This window comes from Sus scrofa, chromosome 3 (assembly GCF_000003025.6).
Source record: "Sus scrofa isolate TJ Tabasco breed Duroc chromosome 3, Sscrofa11.1, whole genome shotgun sequence".
Lineage (NCBI taxonomy): Eukaryota > Metazoa > Chordata > Mammalia > Artiodactyla > Suidae > Sus > Sus scrofa.
In genome coordinates, this window is record NC_010445.4 from 117,543,680 (window position 1) to 117,569,037 (window position 25,358).

Here is a 25,358-nt window from a genome sequence, read left to right on the forward strand (position 1 = left end):
TCATTTGTTGATACTATATAGAGGAAACAATAAAGCAGTGACTTAGCCCTTAAGAAACTTTCTCATCGGAGTTCCTGTCGTGGTGCAGTGGTTAACGAATCCGACTAGGAACCATGAGGTTGCGGGTTCGGTCCCTGCCCTTGCTCAGTGGGTTGGGGATCGGGCGTTGCCGTGAGCTGTGGTGTAGGTTGCAGACGCGGCTCGGATCCTGCGTTGCTGTGGCTCTGGTGTAGGCCGGTGGCTACAGCTCCGATTGGACCCCTAGCCTGGGAACCTCCATATGCCACGGAAGCGGCCCAAAGAAATAGCAAAAAGACAAAAAATAATAATAATAATAATAAAATAAAAATAAAAAAAGAAACTTTCTCATCAAAGAATGTTTTTTATTATAGATCATTCGCTGTTTTCTGCTCTTTCCAACAATTGAGCGAATGTCTGAGTCACCCAACGGCAAGATCACCACTCCACTTGTGTGCTGGTTTCGATATGCTCTCTATATTCCTGTCTACTTATTACTCAAACCATGGCCTGTGAATATCAAGTCCTTGATGGTGAGAATGTGCCTTCGAATGATGAACCTACAGAGTCCATCTGAATTTTCGTTACTGAATATGTTGGAACCATCCTGCCTCGGTAAGCATGTTTTAAAATGTATATGTTTATTCTTGTATCAGAAAGTGTTGAGAGAATAATCTCAGACAGTGGGTGAGTATCAAGCATGAAATTGTTATATTTTTCTCCCAAAAGTTAGTCTTAAACTAGAAATAAAATGAAAATAGTGAGGGATATTGCACATGACGGAAAAGCCTCATCAAGCTTTAATTTTGAAACTTATCCTTCTGATTCTCCATTCAGGCTGCAAGGGGATGAGAAGAAATTCTGTATCTAGTATATATGGAGTCCTTACAGGAATCCAGGGTGTGCCCTAATTAAGTTCTGTGTATGAACTTTGCAAAATCCAAACCAAGGAAACCAGGCCCAACATCCCCATAGAGTGAGCAGGCTATTACTTAATTTTTCTCTTTAGAAGTTTTTAAGTTAGAAAAGTGAAAATAATAGTCATGGGTAATATTACACTAGATGCTTTACTGATGATAGTTTGTGAATGTGCCAGGAAATGTTTTTGCTACTTTTTGGCTTCAAATGTTGTTTCTAAATATAATTTATCTTTTTTAGTTAATACTAATTTATACTACATTTACAAATGATTTTAACAATAAAATAATCTATAAAATTTTAAGAGATAATAATAGCCCATACCACAAACAATTGTTATAGAGTTAAATATAATATATGCAAAGTATCTATCTAGTATTTTATTTTTAATAAGCCCCCAATGAATGATATGACAACAGTCGCAGCAGCTCATAGCACTGTTCTAAGCTTTTACCTGTAGTCTTCAAGAGAACTAAGGAGGTTTAGGTATTATAAATGTCCTCATTTTATAGATGCAGATACTGAGATTCAGAGGAGTTACATGATTTGTCCAAAGCTACATCTAGTGGGTAGCGTTCAAACTCCAGCAATATGCCACTGTGTTAAGCTTCCTTTTAGCATAGCTGCTGCTGTTTTCTCTTCGCTCCCAGCAGTCATAAAGGCAGGACTCCTGAGTAAAGTTTACATTGCTCACCTGCATCGAGCGCTGCAAGATCATGTAAATAGCGAATCCAGAAACAAGTCACAGCCCCGCCTTTACAGTTGTGCAGCTACAGATTGTATGGGAAGTGTTTTCCCAACTGTGTAGCAGGAAGCAGTCATCACCAATATAAACTTCAGTATATTTTCTGAATTTGTAGATTTTTTCCCCCTATGCTCTCCCAAACCCCATTCTTTATTATAGCCTTAGCATAGCAGAGGATGAAGATGAGAAAAGCAGCAGGGAAGTGAGGCTCAGGACAGTCATAGAAACCCCCAAAGATTGAAGTTGGAGATGTCCCTTGAAGAACTTCTAGTCTAGCCTCTTATACAGAAGATAAAGAAATGGCCTAGTAAGTTGATGACTGACTACAAGTCATAAACCCTCAATCTCATTTTGGTTTTACCTTAGACTCCCTCTCCCACCTCAGTTTAGTCCCCTCCTCTCTCTGTTTCTCGGTCATTGATCAAATCAAGAGTTAGACTAGATGATCTTTAAGGGCCAATACGCCTTTGGAAATTATTTGCAATCAAATGGAAATTGCTTAAAATTCTGGCAAACATACATAAAATTACTCCATGTACACTTCAATAAGTCATTTATTTCCCTTTTACAGTTTTTTTCTCCCTTCTTTAATATTTTTCTTTTTACCCTATGGAAAGGATTTTTTAAAAGCATTCTCTATTTAAGGAATCCATTTTCCTCCAAGGATTTATGCTTCTAGGAAAATAGAATAAATGTACTTTCCCTGTGTCTCCTACTAAGTATTTAAAACTCTGCATATAATATATAAAACAAACATAAGAAGACTCTGAAATGTGGAGGAGAACGCAGACTATGTAGGGACCTTGGGATCCAAAAAGTAACAGTGGTGAGTTCCCTGGGTTTTATTTTTACCTCACATGTCCTAGACTTGGAGCCAGTGACCCAGAAACACCAATGGGTACAGATTAAAAAAAAAAAAAAGTCATGAAATAAGCCTTCACACTGTAGCCAGAGGACCAGGAAAATGGCAGCCTTTCTGAAAGAAACTTTTAGATGATAACTGCCCTAATCTAGCCATACACCATAGTAAAAATCGTAACCCTATTCCTACCCGTACTCACAGGGGTCACCTGGGAGGCCTGGACTTAATCCCACACCCAAGAGTAATGAGACCCCCTTCTCATTCCCCATGGGATGGTGTCCAGGGGAGGCTGACTGGAGAAGCAGGACTTCCACCATGCCCAGCAGTGATAAGGCCACTACACTACCACTCCTGTGAGATCAGTGCAGGTCTTGTGGGGAAAAGTTCCAAGGAGTTCCCATCATGGCGCAGTGGTTAACGAATCCGACTAGGAACCATGAGGTTGCGGGTTCGGTCCCTGCCCTATGCTCAGTGGGTTAACGATCCGGCGTTGCCGGTGTAGGTTGCAGACGCGGCTCGGATCCCGCGTTGCTATGGCTTTGGCGTAGGCCAGCGGCTACAGCTCCGATTAGACCCCTAGCCTGGGAACCTCCATATGCCACAGGAGCGGCCCTAGAAATGGCAAAAAGACAAAAAAAAAAAAAAAAAAAAGGAAAAGTTCCAAAGCCATCCTACCCCTCCCAGCAGGGAAGGAAACAGTGGAAGCATAGTGGGGAGTCAGAATTCCTACTCTTGCCCAGCAAGAATGAGGAGCCCCTCCACAAAAAACAAATGGAAAACCTGGATTTCTACCCTGCCTAGCAGCAGTGAGGTGGCACTTCTCCCTCCCCACTTCCCCTGCTGGAGAAGTGTCAGAAAAAAAAAACCCAGCTAAAATAAAATAAAGTATCGTAACACAATACCCCAATTGTCCATGTTTTAGTTCAAAATCACTTGTCATAATAGCCCCCCCCCCCCAGAAATCTCAACCCCAGAATGGAAAAAGGCAATAAATGCAAACATCAAAATGACAGAGAGGAGTTCCTGTTGTGGCTCAGTGGTTATGAATCCGACTAGTATCCATGAGGATGCAGGTTTGATCCCTGGCCTCACTCAGTGGGTTAAGGATCCAGTGTTGCCATGAGCTGTGGTGTAGGTCGCAGACATGGCTTGGATCCTACATTGCTATGGCTGTGGCATAGGCCAGCAGCTGCAGCTTAAATTTGACCTCTAACCTGGGAACTTCCATATGTCGCGGGTATGGCCCTAAAAAAAAAAAAAAAAAAAAAAATGACAAAGATATTAGAATTTTCTAATGGAGATCTTAAAGCAGGAATTACAAAAATACTTCAGTGAGCAATTAAGAAACATCATCGAAACTAATGAAAAACTGGAAAGTCTCAGGAAAGAGAAGACTTAACGAAAATCAGAATAGAAATTTTAGAACTGAAATAAAAAACTCAATGTTTGAGCTCAACAGTAAAATGGAGGGAACAGAGGAAGGAATCAGGGAACATGAAGATAGAACAATAGAGATAGAAACTTCTCAAATTTGGCAAAAAATGTAAACCTACAGATTCAAGAAGCAAGATGAATTCCAAATAAGTAAACTCAAAGAAATCCATACCAACATAGATCATAATCAAACATTTGAGTGCTAAAATAAAGAAAATATCTTGAAAGCAGCAAGAGAGAAATGATGTATTATTTATAGAGGAAAATCCATTTGGGTGCCTGCTACTTTCTCATTGGAATCTAGAGAGGCAAAAAACAAACAAACAAAAAAAACATATATTTCAGTGTAAATAGAAATTAATTCTGTCAATACAGAATTCTATATCCAGCAAGAATGTGTTTCAGGAAAGAAGAGAAAATTAAGACACATTCCAGTGAAGGAAAAATTAAAGGAATTTGTAACCATCAGACCTATCCTAAAAGAATAGCTATAGGAAGTTCTCTAAACTGGAAAGAAATGATAAAAGAAGGAGTCTTGAAACAATAAGAAAGGAAAAAACAGAAAGAAAAAAAAAATGTGGGTAGTTACATTTTCTTTCTCATCTTGAGATTTCTAAATTATGTTTAACAGTTGAAGAAAAAATTATGACATTGCTATGGATCTAAATATATACAGAAGAAGTATTTAAAGCAATTATATTATAAATGGGAGCGGATAAAGGAACATAAAGAGAAAATAAAGTTTCTATACTTCACTGGAACTGAGATTGAGTTACATATATAATGTAATCTCTAGAATAACCACTTTAAAATCTATATAAAGACATACTCAAAAATGCTGTCAGTAAATCTGAATGGAATACTAAAACATTTAGTAGCACATAGAAGTCCGGAGAAATGAAAAAACAGAAAATAAATAATAAAATGACACATAAGCTCTAACATACCAATAATTACATTATAGGTAAATGGTCAAAATACACCAACTAAAAGATAATGATTGACAAAGTGGATTAAAAAACTATAATCTGGAGTTGCCACTATCGCTCAGATGGTTAAGGACCTGACATAGTCTCCATGAGGATGCAGGTTCAATCCTTGGCCTTGCTCAGTGGGTTAAGGAGCCAGCACTGCAGCAGGCTGTAGATCTGGTGTTGCTGTGGCTGTGGTGTAGGCTGCAGATACAGCTTGGATCTGGTGTTGCTGTGGCTGTGGTGTAGGCTGCAGATACAGCTTGGATCTGCTGTTGCTGTGGCTGTGGTGTAGGCCTCAGCTGCAGCTCTGATTTGACCCCTAGCCAGGAAACTTCCATATGCCACAGTTACAGCCTTAAAAAAATAAATAAATAAAAATTAAAATTAAAAAACGTGTAACCTATGTATATGCTGTCTTCAGAAAACTTGGTTCAAATGTAATCACACAGGTAGATGATTGAAAGTAAAAGAATGGGGAAAGATAGATCATGCAAACATTAATCAAAAGGAACCAGGAATGACTAGATTAACACCAGATAAAGTAGACTTCAGCGCAAAGAAAATTACCAGGAACAGAGAGAGAGATTACATAATAATAATAAAAGATCAGTCCACCAAGGAGTCATAGCAATACAAATGTATACACACCAAACAAGTGAGCTGCAAAATATATGAAGCAAAAACTGATAGAACTGGTCAGATCCACAAGTATAGCTGGATACTTAAATACTCCTCTCTCAACAGTCAGTAGAATAACAGTCAGTAGAATAACAGTCAGATCCACAAGTATAGCTGGATACTTAAATACTCCTCTCTCAACAGTCAGTAGAATAACAGAACAGAAAATTAACAAGGTTGTAGATGAATTCAACAAGAGTATCAATCAACAGGACTTAATCACCAGTTACAGTGTACTCCCCCTAAAACGGTTGAGTGTCTGATAGGCGTTAGATAGGCAGCTACCTGTGCTTTCCTTACACCTCTTTAGAAAATTTTCTAAACCCAAATCAGGACATGGGATATAAGAAAGTTTTGTTTTTCAGAGTTCCCTTTGTGGCTCAGTGGTTAATGAATCTGACTAGGAACCAGGAGGTTGTGGGTTCGATCCCTGGCCTCGCTCAGTTGGTTAAGGATCTGGCGTTGCCATGAGCTGTGGTGTAGCTTGCAGACACAGCTCGGATCCCTTGTTGCTGTGGCTGTGGTGTAGGCCGGCAGCTGTAGCTCCAATTGGACCCCTAGCCTGGGAACCTCCATCTGCCACGGGTGCAGCCCTAGAAAAGACAAAAGACACGCACACAAAAAAAGAAAATTTTGTTTTTCTAGGTATATTTAATGACTATAATATATAGCATATAGTCCTGTGTTTAATGTTTTTTAGTTAAAACAGGTGTTTATAAAAGGCTCTTTCCAATTTTTCTACACCAAAATCGTAAACACGTTCTTGAAGAAGTGTGCTGCACTTGAGAGAAAGGAGTCTTCCTTTCAGCTGCAGTAACTGACCTCCTACTGAGTGTTTCAGGAGCTTTTTGATGCTCCAAGTGCAGGCATCACGAAGCAAGACACAGGACACATTCCCCTCCCTGACTCAAGGCAACCAGAGCCTTCCAGCTGCATTGTTGCCTGGGGAACCCTGGGATTTCTTTTCCGTAGTAGAAGTATATACTATATGCAAAATAGACTTGGTACACCAGATTGAACCCTCAGCCACATGGCTTCTCTCTATTCCAGACAACCGACTTGCAAACAGACTTTTGGAGCACAGCCCTTATATTTCTCGCATCCCTTTCTTCTCTATTTTCTGTTTTCTTCTAGATCTGGCTTTTTGATATCCCAGTAACCAGTACTTCATTGGTCTCTTTTTTTTTTTCGTATACCTGCCCAGTCTGTACAACCTTGGATAAAAAGAAAGAAGGCAAGAATTACCTGTTCTTTCTGCTTTGTGTTCTTGGTTTGTTCTCTATGTGGGTACTTAGTTCAGTCTCCTAGAAGTTGCTGTAGACTAATCCTTAACCAACCACCTCAGTCATCCTAGCCAGCCTTTTTCTTTCGGATCCACTTGGCTCCTCCTCTTCCAACAACTACCACAGAATCTGCCTTTACCCAGTCTTACCCTGGCTATCCCCCTAGGAATTCCTGTTACCTGCTGCAGCAAGTGGAAGAAGGTCCCAGTTGAGAGAGACTGGTGCTCATAAGCTAAGACCCCGGCCCTTGCAGATGATTAGCTCATATCCCATGAATGGTGAAGGGTAACAACATTCAAACCAACCCCTTGAGGCAGTGACATGATTTTCATGTTGCACAAAGAGAGGGCTCATCAAGGGAAAGAGGTGCCAGGTCTGAGATCATTCTCAGTGGTCAAATCTGTGCCATCCGGACCTTCTCCCCCCAGACCTGCTCCCCTGTGGCTTGACTGTCATCCAGACATTGACTTTTAGGAGGACTTGCTGTGTTTACACATTGTGTAATGTCTGTGCTTCAGTAGAAATCTTAGGGAAACAAATGGAGGAAGTTTGCCAGTCCAAGCGGCGGATAATAAATCCTGGCCTATCTAGATAGACACTGAGTTTCTGTATCCTTTTACACATATTTCTGAGTTGTAGTAAGGACTGAAAAATTCAAGGACCCAAAATACTCAATTATTGAAGATGCCGTTATCCTTTAGGCAAAAATGATGCTTCTTACAGGCTGATATCCTATGTATTAGGTTTCTTCCCCAGATTGCATAAAACAAGCTTTCCTATCCAGCACTCAGGGTAGAGTAGTCCTGATTCAATTAGGACTCTTTGTAAACTTTACCACGTCTTCATCAGGTTTTTTGGGGGGTTTTTTGTTTGTTTGTTTGTTTGTTTGTTTGTTTTTAAACCACGCTACTTCATCAGTTTAATTTTTGTGACTAGATTGTTTTGAATGTTACTTTTAAAGAAAATACATAGGTTTCCCCCCCCTCTTTAACTTTAATTCTGGAGTGTTTGCTACTACATATTTTCTTTAGATGTTCTTCTATTTCCTGAAAAATAGTCTTTTCACTGAGACAGCTAAATTGGATTTTCTGATCAAAGCTAAAAGCCAATATATTTTAGCTTAGCAGTATCACAGGTCAGGATAATTAACGTTAAAACATATCCTAAGGTCTTTTTACTGGTTAGGCCAAATTGATGTTTTAATTCCTTTCAGTTTCCTAACTAGAAAAACATAGTGCAGACAAAGGGCATTCCTGATAGATTACGTTGCTATTGTTTCATACCCTCTTGTAAAAGAAACTTTCATAATCTTTCCTTTCCTTAATCAATATGGAAATACTTTTAAAAACATGTGCAGTGATATGAACTGAACTGTTCAATGAAGTGACACATAGGGTTCACTAAAGAATCACAAGTTTCGTCTCAGAATATTTTTTACTTCATCCCAGAATAATATTTTGCGTAACACAAAACCAGACTCTCACATTACCTATTCTCTCATTTATGTTTGTAGCTTAGGAAAATCCATTTATAAAAGCCAACTTCAGCTTTTATATATACTTAAATTATCTGTCACTCTAAACAGTTGTGTTATTTTTTAAAAATCATACGTCCCGAGTTATGTGTTTCAGTTTGGTAAACTCAGTGTCATGTAGGCAAAACTACCTGTTTGCAAACTAAATCCTATCATGGCACAGCGGAAACTCCGACCAGGAACCATGAGGTTGCGGGTTCGATCCCTGGCCTCACTCAGTGGGTTAAGGATCTGGCATTGCCATGAGCTGTGGTATAGGTTGAAGATGCAGCTCAGATCTGGTGCTGCTGTGGCATAGGCCAGAGGCTACAGCTCTGCCCTAGCCTGGGAACCTCCACATACCGTGGGTACAGCCCTAAAAAGACAAAAAAAAAAAAAAGTTATAATAATGAAAGTCTTGAGGCTTGGCTTATAGAGAAGTATGATATGCTGTGTGAATAGTAAGCATTACTCCAGTTTATGCAGAAATTTTAGAATGGGAGAATTCCCTTTGGTTTTTTTTTGTTTGTTTTTTGTTTTTTTACTTTTTTAGGGCAGCACTCACGGCATTTGGAAGTTCCCTGGCTAGGGGTTGAATCTGAGCTACAGCTGTGACCTACACCACAGCTCATGGCAATGCCAAATCCCCGACCCACTGAGATAGACCAGGGATCAAACCCACATACTCATGGATACTAGTCGAATTCGTTCCCACTGTGCCACAATGGGGACTCCAAGAATTACCCCCCCCCTTTTTTTCCTTTTTTCCCATGGCTTGTGGAAGTGCCCAGGCCAGGGATTGAATCCACGCCACGACGGCAACCCAAGCCACGGTAGTGATATCACCAGATCCTTCACCCAGTGTAGCACCAGGGAACTCTGAGAATTATTTTTTTTAGATCTTGTTTTCACATTGTAAAAAGCCACAGTTGGCACTGATAGTAAAGATAGAAAACAATCTAAAAAAAAATAAAAACCAAGAACTCCTTATAAGAAGACTTCCCCTGGGTTTCTAAACACATGTAGTCCTGCTTAACTTCTGACAGACTTGCCTGGTTTATGCTTCTCAGAGTGCCTAGCCTTAACTCTGCCTGAGCAGCTCTGCTGGAGTTTAGGATCCAGGACCATCCAGTTTCAGTCTCTCCTCAACCCTACAAATTTGCTAACTCCTCTATGTGCAGCAACATCTTGCCAACCTCAGGACCAGTCAGAAGTTGTGCTAGGAGGAACTATCCTTGGAAAGTGTAGCCAGTCAGCTCCTACCTCTGCCTCCTCTCAGAGACGTCCTACTATGTATAGATAAAGCTTGATGTCCCCGACTCAAGTACCAGGATCTGATAGGAAGTTAAGGACAACATCAACACCTGTTGACCAAAAAAATTCAGAGGCCCCATTTTTACTTGTTTTTATTAGCTAGGATTGAGTTTGGCTATAAATAACAGAAAGCTAAGTTACAGTAGCCTAAACAAATAGGGGTCTGTTTTCCTCATGCCCCAAGAAATTTAAAAGGAAGAGTCCAGAGGTAAATAATATTTCAACAGGGCCATCAAGAATGTGGATTCTGGAGTTCCCGTCGTGGCGCAGTGGTTAACGAATCCGACTAGGAACCATGAGGTTGCGGGTTCGATCCCTGCCCTTGCTCAGTGGGTCAAGGTTCCGGCGTTTGCCGTGAGCTGTGGTGTAGGTCACAGACGCGGCTCGGATCCTGCGTTGCTGTGGCTCTGGCGTAGGCTGGCGGCTACAGCTCCGATTCGACCTCTAGCCCGGGAACCTCCATATGCCACAGGAGCGGCCCAAGAAATGGCAAAAAGACAAAAAAAAAAAAAAAAAAAGAATGTGGATTCTTTCTAGATTTCCACTCTTTGTCCTTAGGACATTTATCCTCATGCCTGTCATCTCATGAGCACATGATGATTTCTGCCCCTCTCGGCCTCTTCTCTGACATTCAGATGGAATTAAGGAAAATGGGGCAAAAGCAGAGGCTTAATCCTGATGAGGCTTTGGTTCGCTTAGAAAGAGAAGTCCTCACCCAGGAACTTCGCCTCTCCATTGGCAGCCAGAACTGGGCCATATCCCCAGCTATCAGAGAGATGGAAAAGACGTAGGTTTCGGCTTTCCCACGTCTCTAGTTGAGGAAACAGGAGTGTTTTGGGTGTTTGGGTGGGTATGTAGTATTTACTACATCCCCACTCCAAGATGGGCTTGGTACTCCTCTTCCATGGACCTACCAAACACCTAGCTAGTTAACTCCATTCGTACTAGTTAACTAGTAATCTAGACAGCAGTTCACTCCACCCTCTGTGCCGTAACTAAAGCCCACCACAGCCATATCCTTCGTAAATGTCTTTGGGCGTCAAGAGCCCTGACAAGACAATCTCAGGCTGGAGTTTGCAGTTTGTTTATGGGAGGCCCTCCGTGAAACATGTCTAGGTGCACTTAGCCACGGGAGAGCCTGTCTCAGTTCCCATGATTATTCGTAGTACATTTTTTATTTTAGAGAGAATTTAGAATCTTTTCACTATTTCACCTCTGTTTGTGTGCTTACCAATGGCTACTGTCCTCAGCCACCCTCCCGTCATGGAGGTGAGTATACTAAACCCTTTTTAAGAGATGGGTTTTTTCCCTTGTAAACATTATGGCATACTTTGGGCATATAAAACCTAACAGCCATTTTAAAGAAAATCAGAGCAACTAGAAATAATATCCTGGTCAGAACAGATAAGAGTGACAGTCACATTTTATATTGTAGTGTACACACTCACATATGAGAGATTTCCTACCTCCAGAATTCACCAACCCTAATTAAACTCCATCTCCAGTAATTCCCTCTGCTCCAGCACCATCAACCCTCTCTCCCCAGTATGAAGCCAAAACCCATCAAATGAGGTCATTCTACTGTGAAACCTTACTAGTGGCGCTCGACCACATACCTCCAAAACAGCAGCACAACTCGGTCTACATCAGAGAACTATTCAAACCCCCCTAAATTTCCTATTGTACCCATTAATTGCAGTTTTACTTCCCTCTGCATTTTCCCTCACTATTGTGACCAGTGGTTTATATGGCCTAGTTTGGTGCCAATATCAACAAAAACTCTTAGAATGCCCCTTTTGCCTGTAATGATTTGTCCTAGTTTTGTACAAATACCTGCCAGCTCGGCCTACCATTGTCAGTGTGCTTTGCCCTCCAGTTCTGGCCCCATTCTCATGTCAGCTTTTGTACCACTTCAAGGAAGGCAGCAAGTTTTTCCTCCTGACCCATCTCCTCCCATCCCCCAAACAACAAAAAAACAACAATCCCTTCCTATTTATTTAATTTATAGCCCACACTGACACCTGCCATGAAGCAAACACTTGGATAGGCACTGGAGAGAACAGTAAATGAAGTATCACTGATGTCCTTGGGTTATTTCCAGCATGGTAGGGTAAATAAACATGAAGAATGTAGGACTATTATGAACAGATACAGGGCAGGAGCAACACCAAGAAAGGAGAGATGAGTTCTGCTAGATTAAGGGAGGAGGGGACAAACGAATTTAGACTTGAAGATGAGTTGGGATTTTCAGACGGACAAAATGACATCCTGATAGGTGATGGAGTTAAACAGAAGACAGCCTTCTATTGTAGGTGATGTGTACGTGAAGAATTAAGTGGTACCATTTAACCTGTGAGATAAGTGTCCTGTTGGTCTTCCAACTTTAACCCTCACTCATTTCATTCCTTTAGCCACTCCACTGTGAGTTGAAGTCCTGTGGTGATACCTGAATACTATGCAGATTTCAGAAGATGATGGTAGCAAATAAAACAGAACATTGCACTCAGTGAGGTTTTCTTTAAACCTTAATTATCTAGATTTGTAATGAAATAAAAGTAGACAAGTAACGCTCTTTTAAATCATTCTCTTCCCTTCTTGTTTTATTTCCATTACTCATGCTACTAGATATTTCCTTCACTATAGGGCTTGAAACTAAATTCTGCTGGATTTCCAGGAATGCTGTTGACAGTCATTGCCAGGAGACATTTGTTTTCCCCTTAGGAAATTACACTTCTGCTTGGTATTATTATTTCTGACCACTGTGCTGTGTTATGAGCATTTCTGAGGAATGAAAAGATGGCTTCCTTGGAGCAATTACTGGAAAGGAGACTGGTGCTTTACTTTCTAAAAACAAACAACATAAAAGTATACTTAGATGGAAACTTACCAGGAAAAAAGAGAATAGGAATACAGGGTGGGTGAGGTTTCCCTAATGAAAAATTTACTTTTAGAAGTGTAAGATTCCTTACAAGTTTTTTGAATTTTATAATTTTCTTATAATTCAAGAATAACATTACAGAAAAGTGTTTAAAACATAAATATTTAGCTCCATGAAATATCAGAGAGCAAATTCCCTTGTAACCAACTCCCACTCAGCTTGAAACTCACCATTGCCTGCATCTCAGAAGCCTCCTTTCTGCTCCTGCCATCCAGAAATCCACTTCTGAGCTCAATGAGGTTGTTGGCAGGATCCAGTTCCTGTGGCGTTTTGACTGAAGTCCCTATTTTCTTGCTGGCTGTCAGCCAGGGATTCCCTTTCGGCTCCTAGAGGTCACTTTCATGTCCTTTTCACAAGAGCGCCGTCTTAAAAACCACCAGTGGTTGGAGTTCCCGCCATGGCTCAGTGGTTAACGAATCTTACTAGGAACCATGAGGTTGCAGGTTGGATCCCTAGCCTTTCTCAGTGGGTTAAGGATCCGGCATTGCCTTGAGCTGTAGTGTAGATCGCAGAGGCGGCTTGGATCCCTCATTGCTGTGGCTCTGGCGTAGGCCGGCAGCTACAGTTCCAAGTAGACCCCGAGCCTGGGAACCTCCATGTGCCGTGGGAGCGGCGCTAGGAAAGGCAAAAAGACAAAAAAAAAACAAAAAACAGAAAAAAAAAAAAACAACAGCAGCAGTGCATTTAATCCTTTTGGTGCTTTGAATCTCTGACTTCCTCCTCTGCCACTAGCCAGAGGGAAGTCCGATTTTGAAGGACTTGTGTGATTAGGTTAGGCCACTGGGGTAATCCCCCTTCAAGTCTCTCCGTTGATAGCACAACCTCATTATGGGCGTAATATCTCATTGTATCCACAGGTTTCACCCACACTTTAATAAGCGGAGGGATTTTAAAAGGACAAGGATTATTTGCATCATCTTAGAATTCTGGCTGCCACAGATCACCTGTTTCCTGCTGCTCCGAAATGCTATCTTTGTCAGAAATTAAATATCCATATCTGTGTAGTCATTTCTGGAAGAACTTATGTTATTTATATATGTTATATACTATATATACTATATATAATAAATTAATATTTATATTAATATTATGTCTTCCTTAAATGTTTGGTAGAGCAGACCAATGAACTCCTCTTGCCCTGGAGTTTTCTTTGTGGAGAGGCTTTAACTTACAAATTTAATTTAATAGATAATAAGACTATTGAGGTTATCTATTTCAAGTGAGCTTAAAATTTGTGTCTTTGTGCAGACTGTTTCATCTGAGTTATTGAATTTCTTAACATCAGGTTATCCACAACATGACCCGATTATCCTTTTGATGTCTGTAGTATCTGTAGGGATGTTGCTTCTTTTTCGTGATATTGATAACGTTTTGTCTTCTCAGTCTAGCTAAAGGTTTATCAGTTTTATTGAACTTACCTTTTGATTTCATTTATCTTCTCAATTGTTTTTCTGATTTCTATTTCATTAATTTCTGCTGTGAACTTTATTATTTAATTTTTTCTACTGACGACTGGAATAGGGCCAAATATCTTTTATAGCAGTATATGTGAATATGCTAAGTCCCTTTATTTAAGGGAGACTTTCATATTGTGTTTTTAAAGAAGTTCACTTATGATTTCAAGAGATATACTTAAAATGATAAAAGGTTAAAAATAAAAGAAAGGACAGATAGGCAGATGGTGCCAAAAAGAAAGCAAAGTAACAAAACACCAATCAAAGTGGAATTCAGGACACAAAGAATCAAATGAAAATGTGTGTAGCAGTACCAGAAAGTCATATAAATTCATGTTATTTCTGGCTTTCTTCCTCGTCCCCAGGTATCTTGAAAATGAGGGTCACTCTGCTCATTTTGCAGTCAGCCTAATAGGACTAACCCTCACTAACAACTCTTAAAGGCCCTTTAAACCTATTTTAAAATAAGCATTCTTTTTAGTTGTGTCCTTTTTTTTTTTTTTGCCTTTTTTTAGGGCCACACCTGCAGGTTCCCAGGCTAGGGGTTGAATTGGTGCTACAGCTGCTGGCCTACACCACAGCCGCAGCAACGTCAGATCTGAGCCGCGTCTGCAACCTCCGCCACAGCTCATAGCAATGCCGGATCCGTAACCCACTGAGCGAGGCCAGGGATCAAACCCTCAACCTCATGGTTCCTAGTCAGATTCATTTCTGCTGCACCTTGAGGGGAATGCCTAGTTGTGTCCTTTTTTTAAAAAATGACCAAGTTGGTTTTGTTTCCTGCACAGTTTCATGTTCGTAACTGTGCGCAGTTTCCCTGGCATACATGACTTATCTGTCAAAATATGTCTTATAAAATTGGATTGTGATAATCATTGTACAACTATAAATGTAACAAATTTATTTGAGTAATAAAAAGAAAAAAAATATGTGCTTCAGTCCTTAAATCATAAAAACACCCTGATCAGGTATAGTTATCACATCTGCTATGGTATCTGACGTTAGGCCATCATACTGCTAAATGTTGCTATTGAGAAAGCCAGGTGAGGGTGAGGGGATATTTTTCCATAGGACATGCTCTTATTTCCAAGACAACACATGTTGCCTGACTTACATGCCTCTCTTAGCCTCACTAACATCTCAAACATATAGTACTTGCTGGAAGAAAAGGTGGAGCAGGAATGTAGAACGTAGTTCAATTAATTTGACGTTTGTGTTTGTTCTGTATATTCTAAGTATTTGCCTTTTATTTTAATATAGTTAATGTTGCCTACCTTGCGAGCCAAGAAATGATGGAGGTGGTGAAGAGAGACAACGAAACCATAAAAGAACATTTATCTAAGGTAATTACTTAAGTGCTGCAAGGAAGTTAGTAGATGGACAGAAATACGTACTGAGGAATAAAGGCTAGATTTGGTTAAAATCTGTAAGATCTCAAGGATTTGCTCCTTGCAAATCAAGTTCTACTTCTAGTCAACTTCAATGCAGTCCTTGACAGTGCCGTAGAAAGTAAGGCTGACTGCATAGTTAACTTAAGCATGTTTCACCGTCTGTTTTTCTTGGGTTTATTTTTAGAATCAATACTTCTTTCTAGAGCCCTGTCCAAGAAGACCTCAATATGTATGGAATAAATGAGTTTTATTAAAGTATAAGTAGCACATTGGAAAAGAACTAACATTCCTATGATCTGATGACTCAGTGAGCCCATCTTTCTTATTCTCCAGTTCATTAGAGTAGGAATGCCCACCTCTAACACCAAGACCAGTTTTCTACACAAGCAGATGCAGAAAGGCTACAACTGAAATATCTAGCATTTGGAAATGCGGCTGCAAGTGCTAGAATCTTACACGAGTGTATTTGGAAGCAGCAGTCTCTGAGACTGAGGGGCCCATGGTTTAGAATATGTCTAAGCACCCTAGAACTTAGGTGGCCCTAGTACTCCCATGGTATCTTTAGTCTGTCTGTCCATCATGAATAGGATAGAGCTGTCCCATCTTAACACAATAGCCACTAGGCACATGTGGTTATTCATGGCTCCTGTGAATTGAGATGTGTCGTAAGTATAAAATGTGTGTTTTAGCACCAAAAAAAGTAAAATATTTCATTAATGTTTTTATATTGATTAGGTGTTGAAATGATATTTTAGATACATTGGGTTAAATGATATATATTCTTAAAGGTAATTTCATCCATTCCTTTATACTTTTTAAAGTGTAATTTATAGAAATTTTTAAATTACATGTGTGCTTTTATGTTTCTGTTGGTCTGTGCAAATATAGAGCTTTGCGGTCATCAGTGCTGAACTGTGCCATCTGCTAGATGCAATGAGATGAGTCCCACTGTGTGGTCAGGTCTTAACGGGGCCCAGGAACCTAAATCTGCAAGTAAAATCTTAAATACCCCATTGGGCTTAGCATCTCCTCATAAACTTTGTGAGATTTAACTTAAACTTTTGCCTATAGTGTTAATTTGTATTTCTCTTAACCCCTCCAATACAATTATTGTAAAGCAAGAGAAGTATATGTTCTTTAAAAATAGTTTTAGAATATTCATCTCTAGTAGCTTCACCCAGAGAGAACTTTTGAAAGTGCCATTCTGTGTTTGTCTTATGGCCATAGTGGTCATCATATTTCTAAAATAGCAGTTGACTAGAGATTGAAGTTTTGGAGACAGTGGAAACCCTACCTAATAGAATGCGGGAGGTCAGGCCTCACAAGGACCCTGTCTCCAGGGCTTTCAATGTTTCCAGTCATTGACGTATGTGAAAATACAAGAAAAACGGCATTTTCTTTTTTAGTTAAATTATAAGTGAATTTGTTTCAAAAATGCATTTGAATTCTCAAGGCTGGAAGTTCATTTAAAAGACCTCAATTGCCAGTTAATAATAAGACTGGCAGATGCTCACTTCCAGAATTCACACTTGCTGAATGACTAGACCCATCATGTGTCAGAGCCCATCTTACCACCTGTGGAAGCCAGCTGCTGTAAAGTACTCGTCATTCTTGGGTTCTCTTTGTATGTTGTGCTCAGGAAGAGGTCAAAGGCAGGTGCTAACTTATTCCTGTGCTAAGTTAAATCCATATGCAAGTGTAATCAATCCCAGATAGAGGGCTGCTCTTGGTAACTGTGTCGAGACTGCAGTTTGCTGAACCTTTTATGGGAGAAATATGGGGGTAAAATGGTAGATGGCAGGTGTTTCAAGGTTAATATTAACACACAGCCACAGGACTAAACTTTTCCAACCACAGGGAATGGTTTTGTTTTTAAGATAGCATTTAATGTACTTGTGGAATTTGGGAAAGCAAGACATTGTTTAGTTTAATGATGCAAAGCTGCCTGCAATTAATTGGCTATCCTTTCTACCAGCTAAATTTGAGCTCTCCGTTAGAATAATACAATTCCCGTTCCTTAGTGAAATGAGTTATAGGACAGGAAGTTTACTGCAACTTATTTCTGTAATAAAAAAAAAAAAAAAAGGAAACATGCTGTAATTTAATACTGGTGAAAGTTGAATGAACATGTGTCCAGACTGCTTGAGAAAATAAGGCAACTTGAAAGGAAACATAGTTCTGGGAAAATAGTGGGCATTTTCTCCTGCCTTCCACACAACCCTGATAATAAGTCAAACTTGAAAATTAATTCCCAAGACTAGATGTAATCCCAGTTTCAGATACTCTAGTCAAGGCTACTCTGTCCCATTTCAGCCCAAATATAAGCATTCAGAAACTTCATGCCTATCCAGGACTGTTCACTGTGAAACACTGACTCAAGTGTTTTCAGCCACACATTTTGTTGCAAAAATTGTTCAATACATTTCAGTGATTCAGCTTTTAAAACAGTTCTGAAAGTGATCTTTATGCATTCTATTCAGGAAGCTACAAGAAAGCGTAAAAGCAGTCACTCTACCGCCTCACATGGATGGCTTTGGGATTCTTTGTCTTCCCCTTAGAAAACCATCATAATCAGCAGGTTTTCTACCACTGGATTTCCACACAAGGAGAACTTTTTATCTTCTTGAGGGAAATGGGCTCTTTGTTTGTTTGTTTGTTTGCCGTACCCATGGCACGTGGCAATTCCCAGGCCAGGGCTTGAACTTGTGCCACGGCAGTGACCCAAGCCGCTACAGTGACAACACCAGGTCCCGACCCTGCTGTGCCACAAGAGAACTCTGGAAAGGGGCCCTTTTAACACTGAAACATCTTTGGAGCTGATTGTCTTCTCCCTTCTTTCTAAGGTCTAGAGACTTTGCACACCGTGTCAGACAGCGCTTCCTCACTACACAGAGCCGTTTCCCTTTCCTGGAGCAAATATATCTGACTCACAGTTGTTTCCAAAAGTATAGTAGGGACTGTGGTGTCACAGGTTGTGTTTTTTTCTTCACCTGCTACATCCTACCTGTCCTTTAAGACTTGGCTCCACTGCCATCTTTAAAAGGCCTTCCCCAGCCCCTGGTTTTGATTAGATGCCCCTCCCCCTCAGCCCCCATGGCTCCATATGTAAAGTGATAATATTGCATTTATCACACAGTATTTAAATGGTCGGTTTCCCCTCTCATCCACCTTGAAGGTTTTTCTCATCTGGGTATCCCGCTGGCCTAGCACAATGCGTGATACCTGCTGATAATAAATGCATGCTAGATGGATGGACAGATAAAGTAGAGATTCTAAGCCTCTTTTGTGCCATGGATCTCTTCGGCTATGTCATGTGTAGACTTCTCAGAATAATATTTCTAAGTGCATGAAATAAATGCATGAGATTACCCCCAAAAATTAATATTAAAGTTATCAAAATATATTAAAAACAAATTTGTGGTGTATAATACGTGCATCTTTATTAACAAACTAAATATTGCGATATAATAGCAGTCAGAATTGTTCTTGTAAATTCATAGTGACGTGCATAAATAAATTTTTAGTTATTTACAAGTTGACTGTAATTTGAAATTTTCAATAATTTTATAGGTAACAAAATACAGGCATTACTAATACTTCTGTGGTCTGTTGCTATATTCATTATTAAAGGCAGTCCTAAATTATAGTTAGGGATCAGAAAAAAAAAAAAAAAAAAGACATTCTTTTTCCCACCCAAGTTTACATTACCCCTCTCCCTGTAACTGTGCTGCATCTGCCCATGAACTTACGTGGACCTATAGACCCTAAGTGAAGAAGTCTTGCTTTGAGGCACTGGAAAAGTTAATCAGCGTGGTATTGTAGCTTGGGCACTGGCCTGAGGACAAGAAACCACGAGATGCTACTTTAAAGAGATTATTTTGAGTCGTTGGGGAACCACTGAAGGATTTAAGGAAGGGGGTAATAATCAGGATGATATGTGGTATTCAGAATGTTTGACAAACATATGCCATCTGTTCAGTCAGTTCAGAGGTACCAGTTCGTATCACTCAGCCCTAGGACTATGGCCAGATTAACCAATGAAGGGGATTATGGGAGGGAGGGGAGGGAATGTGTATCAGAATATGGGGGGAAAGAATGAAACGGGGTGGGACACCTGTTTAGAGGACTCTTATAAGAACTAAGGCAGTGGATTTGGGGGTGACGAGGAGGTAGAATTTGGAAAGATTTAGGAAGTAGAATCAAAGGATACTCGTAGGATATGAGAGAATGGAGATGGTGTCTAAGATTATTTCTCTGTATTTGGATTTTGTAACAAGATAGGGAAGATGGGAGGTGAAGCCCCAGCACGCTGTGGGAGACGGGTGAGAAAGTAGTTAGTTTTGGCATTTTTGTCTGAGATACCTGTGGGACATCCAAGCGGACAATCTGGCAGGTAGCTGGATGTACGAGTGTGAAGCCTGGAAGAGGAGGCTGGGCTCAGTTTTGATTGGGGAATGATGAGGATACATTTGAGGTCGTGAGCATGGGTAACAGTAACCTAAGGAAGTGTGTAGTATAAGGAGAGAAGCCTTCTAAAGGTTGATCCTCGGGGAACACAGCTTAGAGGTTGGGAGGAGGGAGACGAGCTAATGAATAAGAAGGAAGTGGAGGCAGGAGGAACGAGAATGAGAACCAGGATGGAATAAACCAAAGCAAAAGAATCAACTGTATATTTTTGCCCCCCCCTCCCAGTTCCAGTCCTTCTGGAAGCCCCCAGGGTACGCTCTGCTTTATGAGGCACCTGGTGTGTCTGAGGCAAATAGGAGGTCAGCCTTCCCTTCTTCTGTCATTGTTCTAAACACTAAGGGGATGCATGTCTCATTCTTAGAAAAGTGAATTAGTGTTTGGTTTAGAAACGAAGTTTTCATTTAAAACTCACTTAGGAGGGAAATTCTAAACTGCCGTGACCATCTTTGGCCTAGGCTGATGGAAACAGCTGGTGTGTACTACTGCCAGACGGAATCTGAATGTCACTATCAGTCAACAGGGGTCTGAAATTGTTCCCATAAAGAGCACGTGAGATGCTGCTCTCTGACGAAGAAAGGCAGCAGTGGAAGGACTTCCTGCAAAGCAACGCTGCTCCTGCCCCCTGGGGACCAGGCTGGGGCCACAGCGAGGTTGGAAAAGAGACAAAGAGTCCTCAGAAACAGGGACCCCCTGCTTCAAGCTCTCGCCCATCCTGCTTAGTCCTCCTGAGCCCAGAGGCACATGTTGCCTTTGGGAACAGACCTTGTGCAGTTGTTTGTAGATCTGGGCATGCAAATCCTTCGGACATGCACACGTCCCGCTTAGCAGAGCATAGGAAGCGCTCCCTGGACCAGCTAAGCAGGACTGCCTTTCCGCCAGCCTCGGTCTGAGACTGATTGTGTTAGTTCTGCCTGTTTAATTTGAAGCCTGTTCAGAATATCATAATCATCCTGGAAATAGATAGGTTTGTTTATATCATTTTGATCTTGAGAGCTTCATTTTAGGCACTCGTGTTAGCATACCCTTGAGTCCTCTAGTGGAGCATGATCCAAAGGAGGAGTGTATTTGGGGAGCAGAATCTTAGAGTCACAGCCTGAGGGTCAAACTCCAGCTCCAGCACTTGCTTTACATGTGTGACCTTGGTTAAGTTACTTGACCACGCTGTGTCTCCTTTTTTATCAATAAAATGGTTTAATAATAGTATCTATTCTCATAAATTATTTGAAAAATATAAGGCCATGTGTAATTCACATGAAGACTTTGCAAGGGTGTCTGACATGTTCTAAGCATTCAGTAAAAGTTGTTTATTATTATTATTACTATTACGAAGTTATAAATATCCTAGATATGCCTCTGAGTACTTTACAAAGACTTTGCCTAACTTTTCCTCCCCCATACACCCTTTCAGATATTTTTATTCTATAATGAAAAATTTTGGTAATATTAAATATGTGACCCTGGAAAGCCCCAGTCCCATTCTAACCACTGCTTCTCCTTAGATGCCTGAGGGAGACATTGTGTAGGAACAGCAGGGAAGGAAAACACAGTAGTACTTAAATCTTCAGCAGGACTCGGGCCCTGTACCCTCGTGTGGAGGGTTCAGCGGAGCCGGCCACTTCTCCGTTAGTTAAGCAAGACTCTTCCAGCACCTCTGCCAGTTTCCTGGGGCATATAACCAGGGAGAAGCAGAAGCACAGGAAGATAAACTTGCCCCCAGTGCCTCCTACCCTGCTGCCTTACCAGAGGAGGGCAGATGCCTTGGGTCTGCTGCTCATCCCAGTCCCAGGTAAGAAGGAGACGCAGTTAGTCACCAGATGGCCCACTGACCTCTGTTTGGGAATAAGGTATGGTTCTGGCCCTTTACCCTTGAGTCATGCAGAAAGGAGAGAGCCCTGCCTGGCAGGGCTCTGGAAGCGGGATTGTTCCAGCCACTGGAGAGTGGTCCAGTCAGAACCTGCTTGGACCGCCTGGTCCTTCAGTGCCCGATTCCCAGTGCCCCCCTAGATGCCTGCAGGGGGAGCAGGGCTCAGGGCTCCTAAAGGACTGTTGTTCACCTCCGTCTTTGGCCACGTTTTTTAATCTTTAGGGATTTTAATTCTCATTTTTTTGAGAATGGTAATTGAGCCAGTTCTGGGGGGAAAAAAGAAAGGAAACAAGATAAGTTGAAAAATGGATTTTCTAAAATACCTCCCTTTCTTTAGCAGTTTTTCAAGTTCCTAAAAATGGTTGTTTAGAAAGACTGCAATGAAATGTTAAAGGCTTGTGACTGCTATCCCTTTGTTCCCAAGATGGATGGGATTTTTTTTTTTTTTTTTTTTTTTTTTTACTGAATAGCATGATTGTAGATAACTGGGTTTTTTAGATATTTTATTTCTCCATGAATTTATTACGTTTGTAGTTGTACAATGATCATCATAATCCAGTTTTATACGATTTCCATCCCACAACCCAAGCACATCCCCCCACCCCTCTGGATGGGATTTTTAAATAACCAAAAAGAGATGCGTGTGTTACAGAATAGCTTTCCTTTCCTTTAAGGTTGTGGAGTTGAGGGCTAAGTGCCTGACTTTTAGGGGAGGCTAGAAGCAGCCGCCCACCCATTGCTCTTGTCCAGCAGCAATTCCTGTGATGCCTATAGTCCTAGTGGACTTGTACTAAAGAGAAGTAATTCGGGTAGATTTTTATTCCAGTTTTATTGAGATGGAATTAGCAGGGAGTTCTCGTCTTGGCTCAGCAGTAACAAACCTGACTAGTATACATGAGGATGCAGGTTCGCTCCCTGGCCTCGCTCAGTGGGTTAAAGATCTGGCATTTCCATGAGCTATGGTATAGGTGGCAGATGTGGCTCAGATCCCGTGTTGCTGTGGCTGTGGCTGTGGCTGTATCTCTATCTCTGATTCAACCCCTAGCCTGGAGACTTCCATATGTCGCCAAGTGCAGCCCTAAAAAGCGAAAAGAAAGAAAAAAAAAAAAAAAGAATTAGCACATAACTTTACCACCAGTTAACATTCATCACCTCACTTAGTTACAAGATTTTGTGTGATGAGAATTTTAAGGTCTACTCTGTTAACAACTTTCCACATGGTGTTCACTCCAGCCACCATGCTGTGTGTTACATCCCCAGAACTTACTTATCTTATAACTGGAAGTTTATACCTTTTGACCACCTTCACCCATTTCCCGCACTTCCTTCCCCCTGCCGCTAGCAACCACCAGCCTGCTCTCTGTTTCTGTGAATTCTGTTTTATTTTAGATTCCACACAGAAGTGAGATCATATAACACCCTCAGGATCCATCCATGTTGTCGCGAATGGCAGACTCTCCCTTTTTTATAGCTGAGTAATATTTGGTATCGCCCGGTAGTGATTTTTGGTGTATGGCTTTTTTCATGTTTAATATTGTACGATGTTGCTATTATCATTGAAAGTGATTTTTGTTAGTAATTCGCTAAATCAAATATATAAACTCATGTCATGAGATGGTGTCTAATATTTCTTTTGTTCTTACAGTAAATCCTCTATTAGTCGTGCATAAAAGCCAGCAGTGCACCATATGCGAAAGCAAAGCTGCATTGACTCCCTCGGGGCAGAAGGGTTTCCCTACTTCAGGCTCCTCCCGCACTTTGTTCACACCTCTCTCTGCCTGTTGTATTGAAGGACCAGCCTGCACATGCCTGTGTTCGCCTAACTCTGGAGCTTCTCCAGGGCAGAGCTGTCTTACTTCCCAATTCTGACCACTGAGCCAGGGCCAGATGGGAGATAGGCTTAGAGTCATTTAGGGTGGAAAATGCTATGAACCTGTCAGTTTCCACAGCAAAAAGTGAAGAAAAGAAAAGAAACCTCGGGAGAAAAGACAGGCATGGCTTCTGTATGGGAGCAAGATGCAGCCGTTGGCAGGGACATCTTATCAGGGACATATCTCCTCAGGGGCAGCTGGAAAGCTAAAGGAAAATACGCCTGAGAGCACAGAGACTATGGGAACCATAATTCCAGCTTAACTGTAGAAGGTTCACAGAGAAAAGCAAGAGCACAGTCCTGGGCAAAATCTAGAACTGAGAAAATTAAATTTTGTGTTTAATGGAGACATGATTACTTAACAATTTGGAAGTAGCAGAATTTCCATACCAATAATATATACTTTTTATCAGTGCTCATGCGTATCAACACAAGGGCCAAGGAGAAACAAACTACAGAAAAGAATGTATTTTCTTGTAAACTTTTGATTTGAACATCCTACTGCCAGCGTGGGATTCTTAGTGAACAGCTCCAGTACTTTCACAGTGGTAATCACCCCACGACCAGCCACACCCCAGAGGAACTGCACAGAATTCATCCCTCTTCGTAATGATCACATTCAGTTAGGTTTCATTACCAGGTTCATCCCTTTCAGTCTTCAGGTTTGTGTTTTCATACCTTGAGTCGGCTTATTCTAAATTCTAAATAGTAGTAAAAGGTATTGATTATGAATGCTCTCTCTGGTTTTATAACTCAGGTTTTCACTGGGTTATATTCACTAACTGTTTCAACTTAAGCAAGTTAGTCTCTCTAAGCCTAAGTTTCCTTTTCTGTAAAAGAGGAATAAAAAGCCTTCCTCAGAATATTATTGTAAGGACTCAGTGAACACAGAGCTTAGCAAAGAACCTGGAAAATGGTTCTCAGTTTTCATCAGGTCATTGTTATTTGTTGTGATTCATTTTTACGTCTCAACATAAGACTAGTATACACTCTCAGCCACTATGCTTCGGTGTCTGGTTATTTCTTTCTTTCTGCTTCACCTGTCCGTTCCTACCCGCCACCACTACCTCCACACACCCCATATTTTTCAGTTTTCTGTTTAGGGTTACAGGTGCAGAGTCCTCTGTTCAGATCTATTGCCTGTGACTTATAATCTCTAGGGAACAGGAAGTATCTTGAGCCAGTGTATATAAAGGCACTAGAAACAGCCAAGACTTGCCTTGTAAGCCAAGACTTTCTTACAGAGCCCTTCAGTGAACACAGCCTGAAGAACTTAAACAAAGCCAAAACAAAAAGACCTTACCCCACTATCACTTAGCAGTGTGAGGAGATACAACCCCCTCAAAATGATTACGGTCATGGGGGATCCAGAAATGAAATCAGATGAACATACAGGAAGTCTGTAGTCCTCACTGTGACGCTGGCTTGAACACTGGTGTCACCTTGTGTTGAGCCTCCTAGTATATGCCTTGCACAGCACATGCCACCTAACTACCGGGACAGTGTCTCTTGATACTCCAGGCAGGTGTGGGTCCCTGTGATCCTTGTTTATTATTCCTACTCAGCGGACACCTTCACGCATGAGGGAAGGGGTGGCCTTTCCCCAGCGCTGAGGCCTATCAAGCTCCACTTCTC

At 41.0% G+C, this 25,358-nt stretch overlaps 1 protein-coding gene across 4 annotated transcripts in view; it reads left to right on the forward strand.

The window, feature by feature from the left end:
* The window catches only part of LDAH (lipid droplet associated hydrolase), a 111,628-nt gene that overhangs the window by 79,885 nt on the left and 6,385 nt on the right, over positions 1-25,358 (forward strand). For 3 of the 4 annotated variants that reach the window (XM_005662712.3, XM_013996308.2, XM_005662715.3), the window contains 2 exons: positions 393-633; positions 15,392-15,474. In XM_005662712.3, coding sequence (XP_005662769.1) covers positions 393-633; positions 15,392-15,474 — 324 coding nt within the window. Of the gene's footprint in view, positions 1-392; positions 634-15,391; positions 15,475-20,444; positions 22,747-25,358 lie in introns of those variants that run through there. The other variant, XM_013996307.2, reaches the window with a different exon arrangement.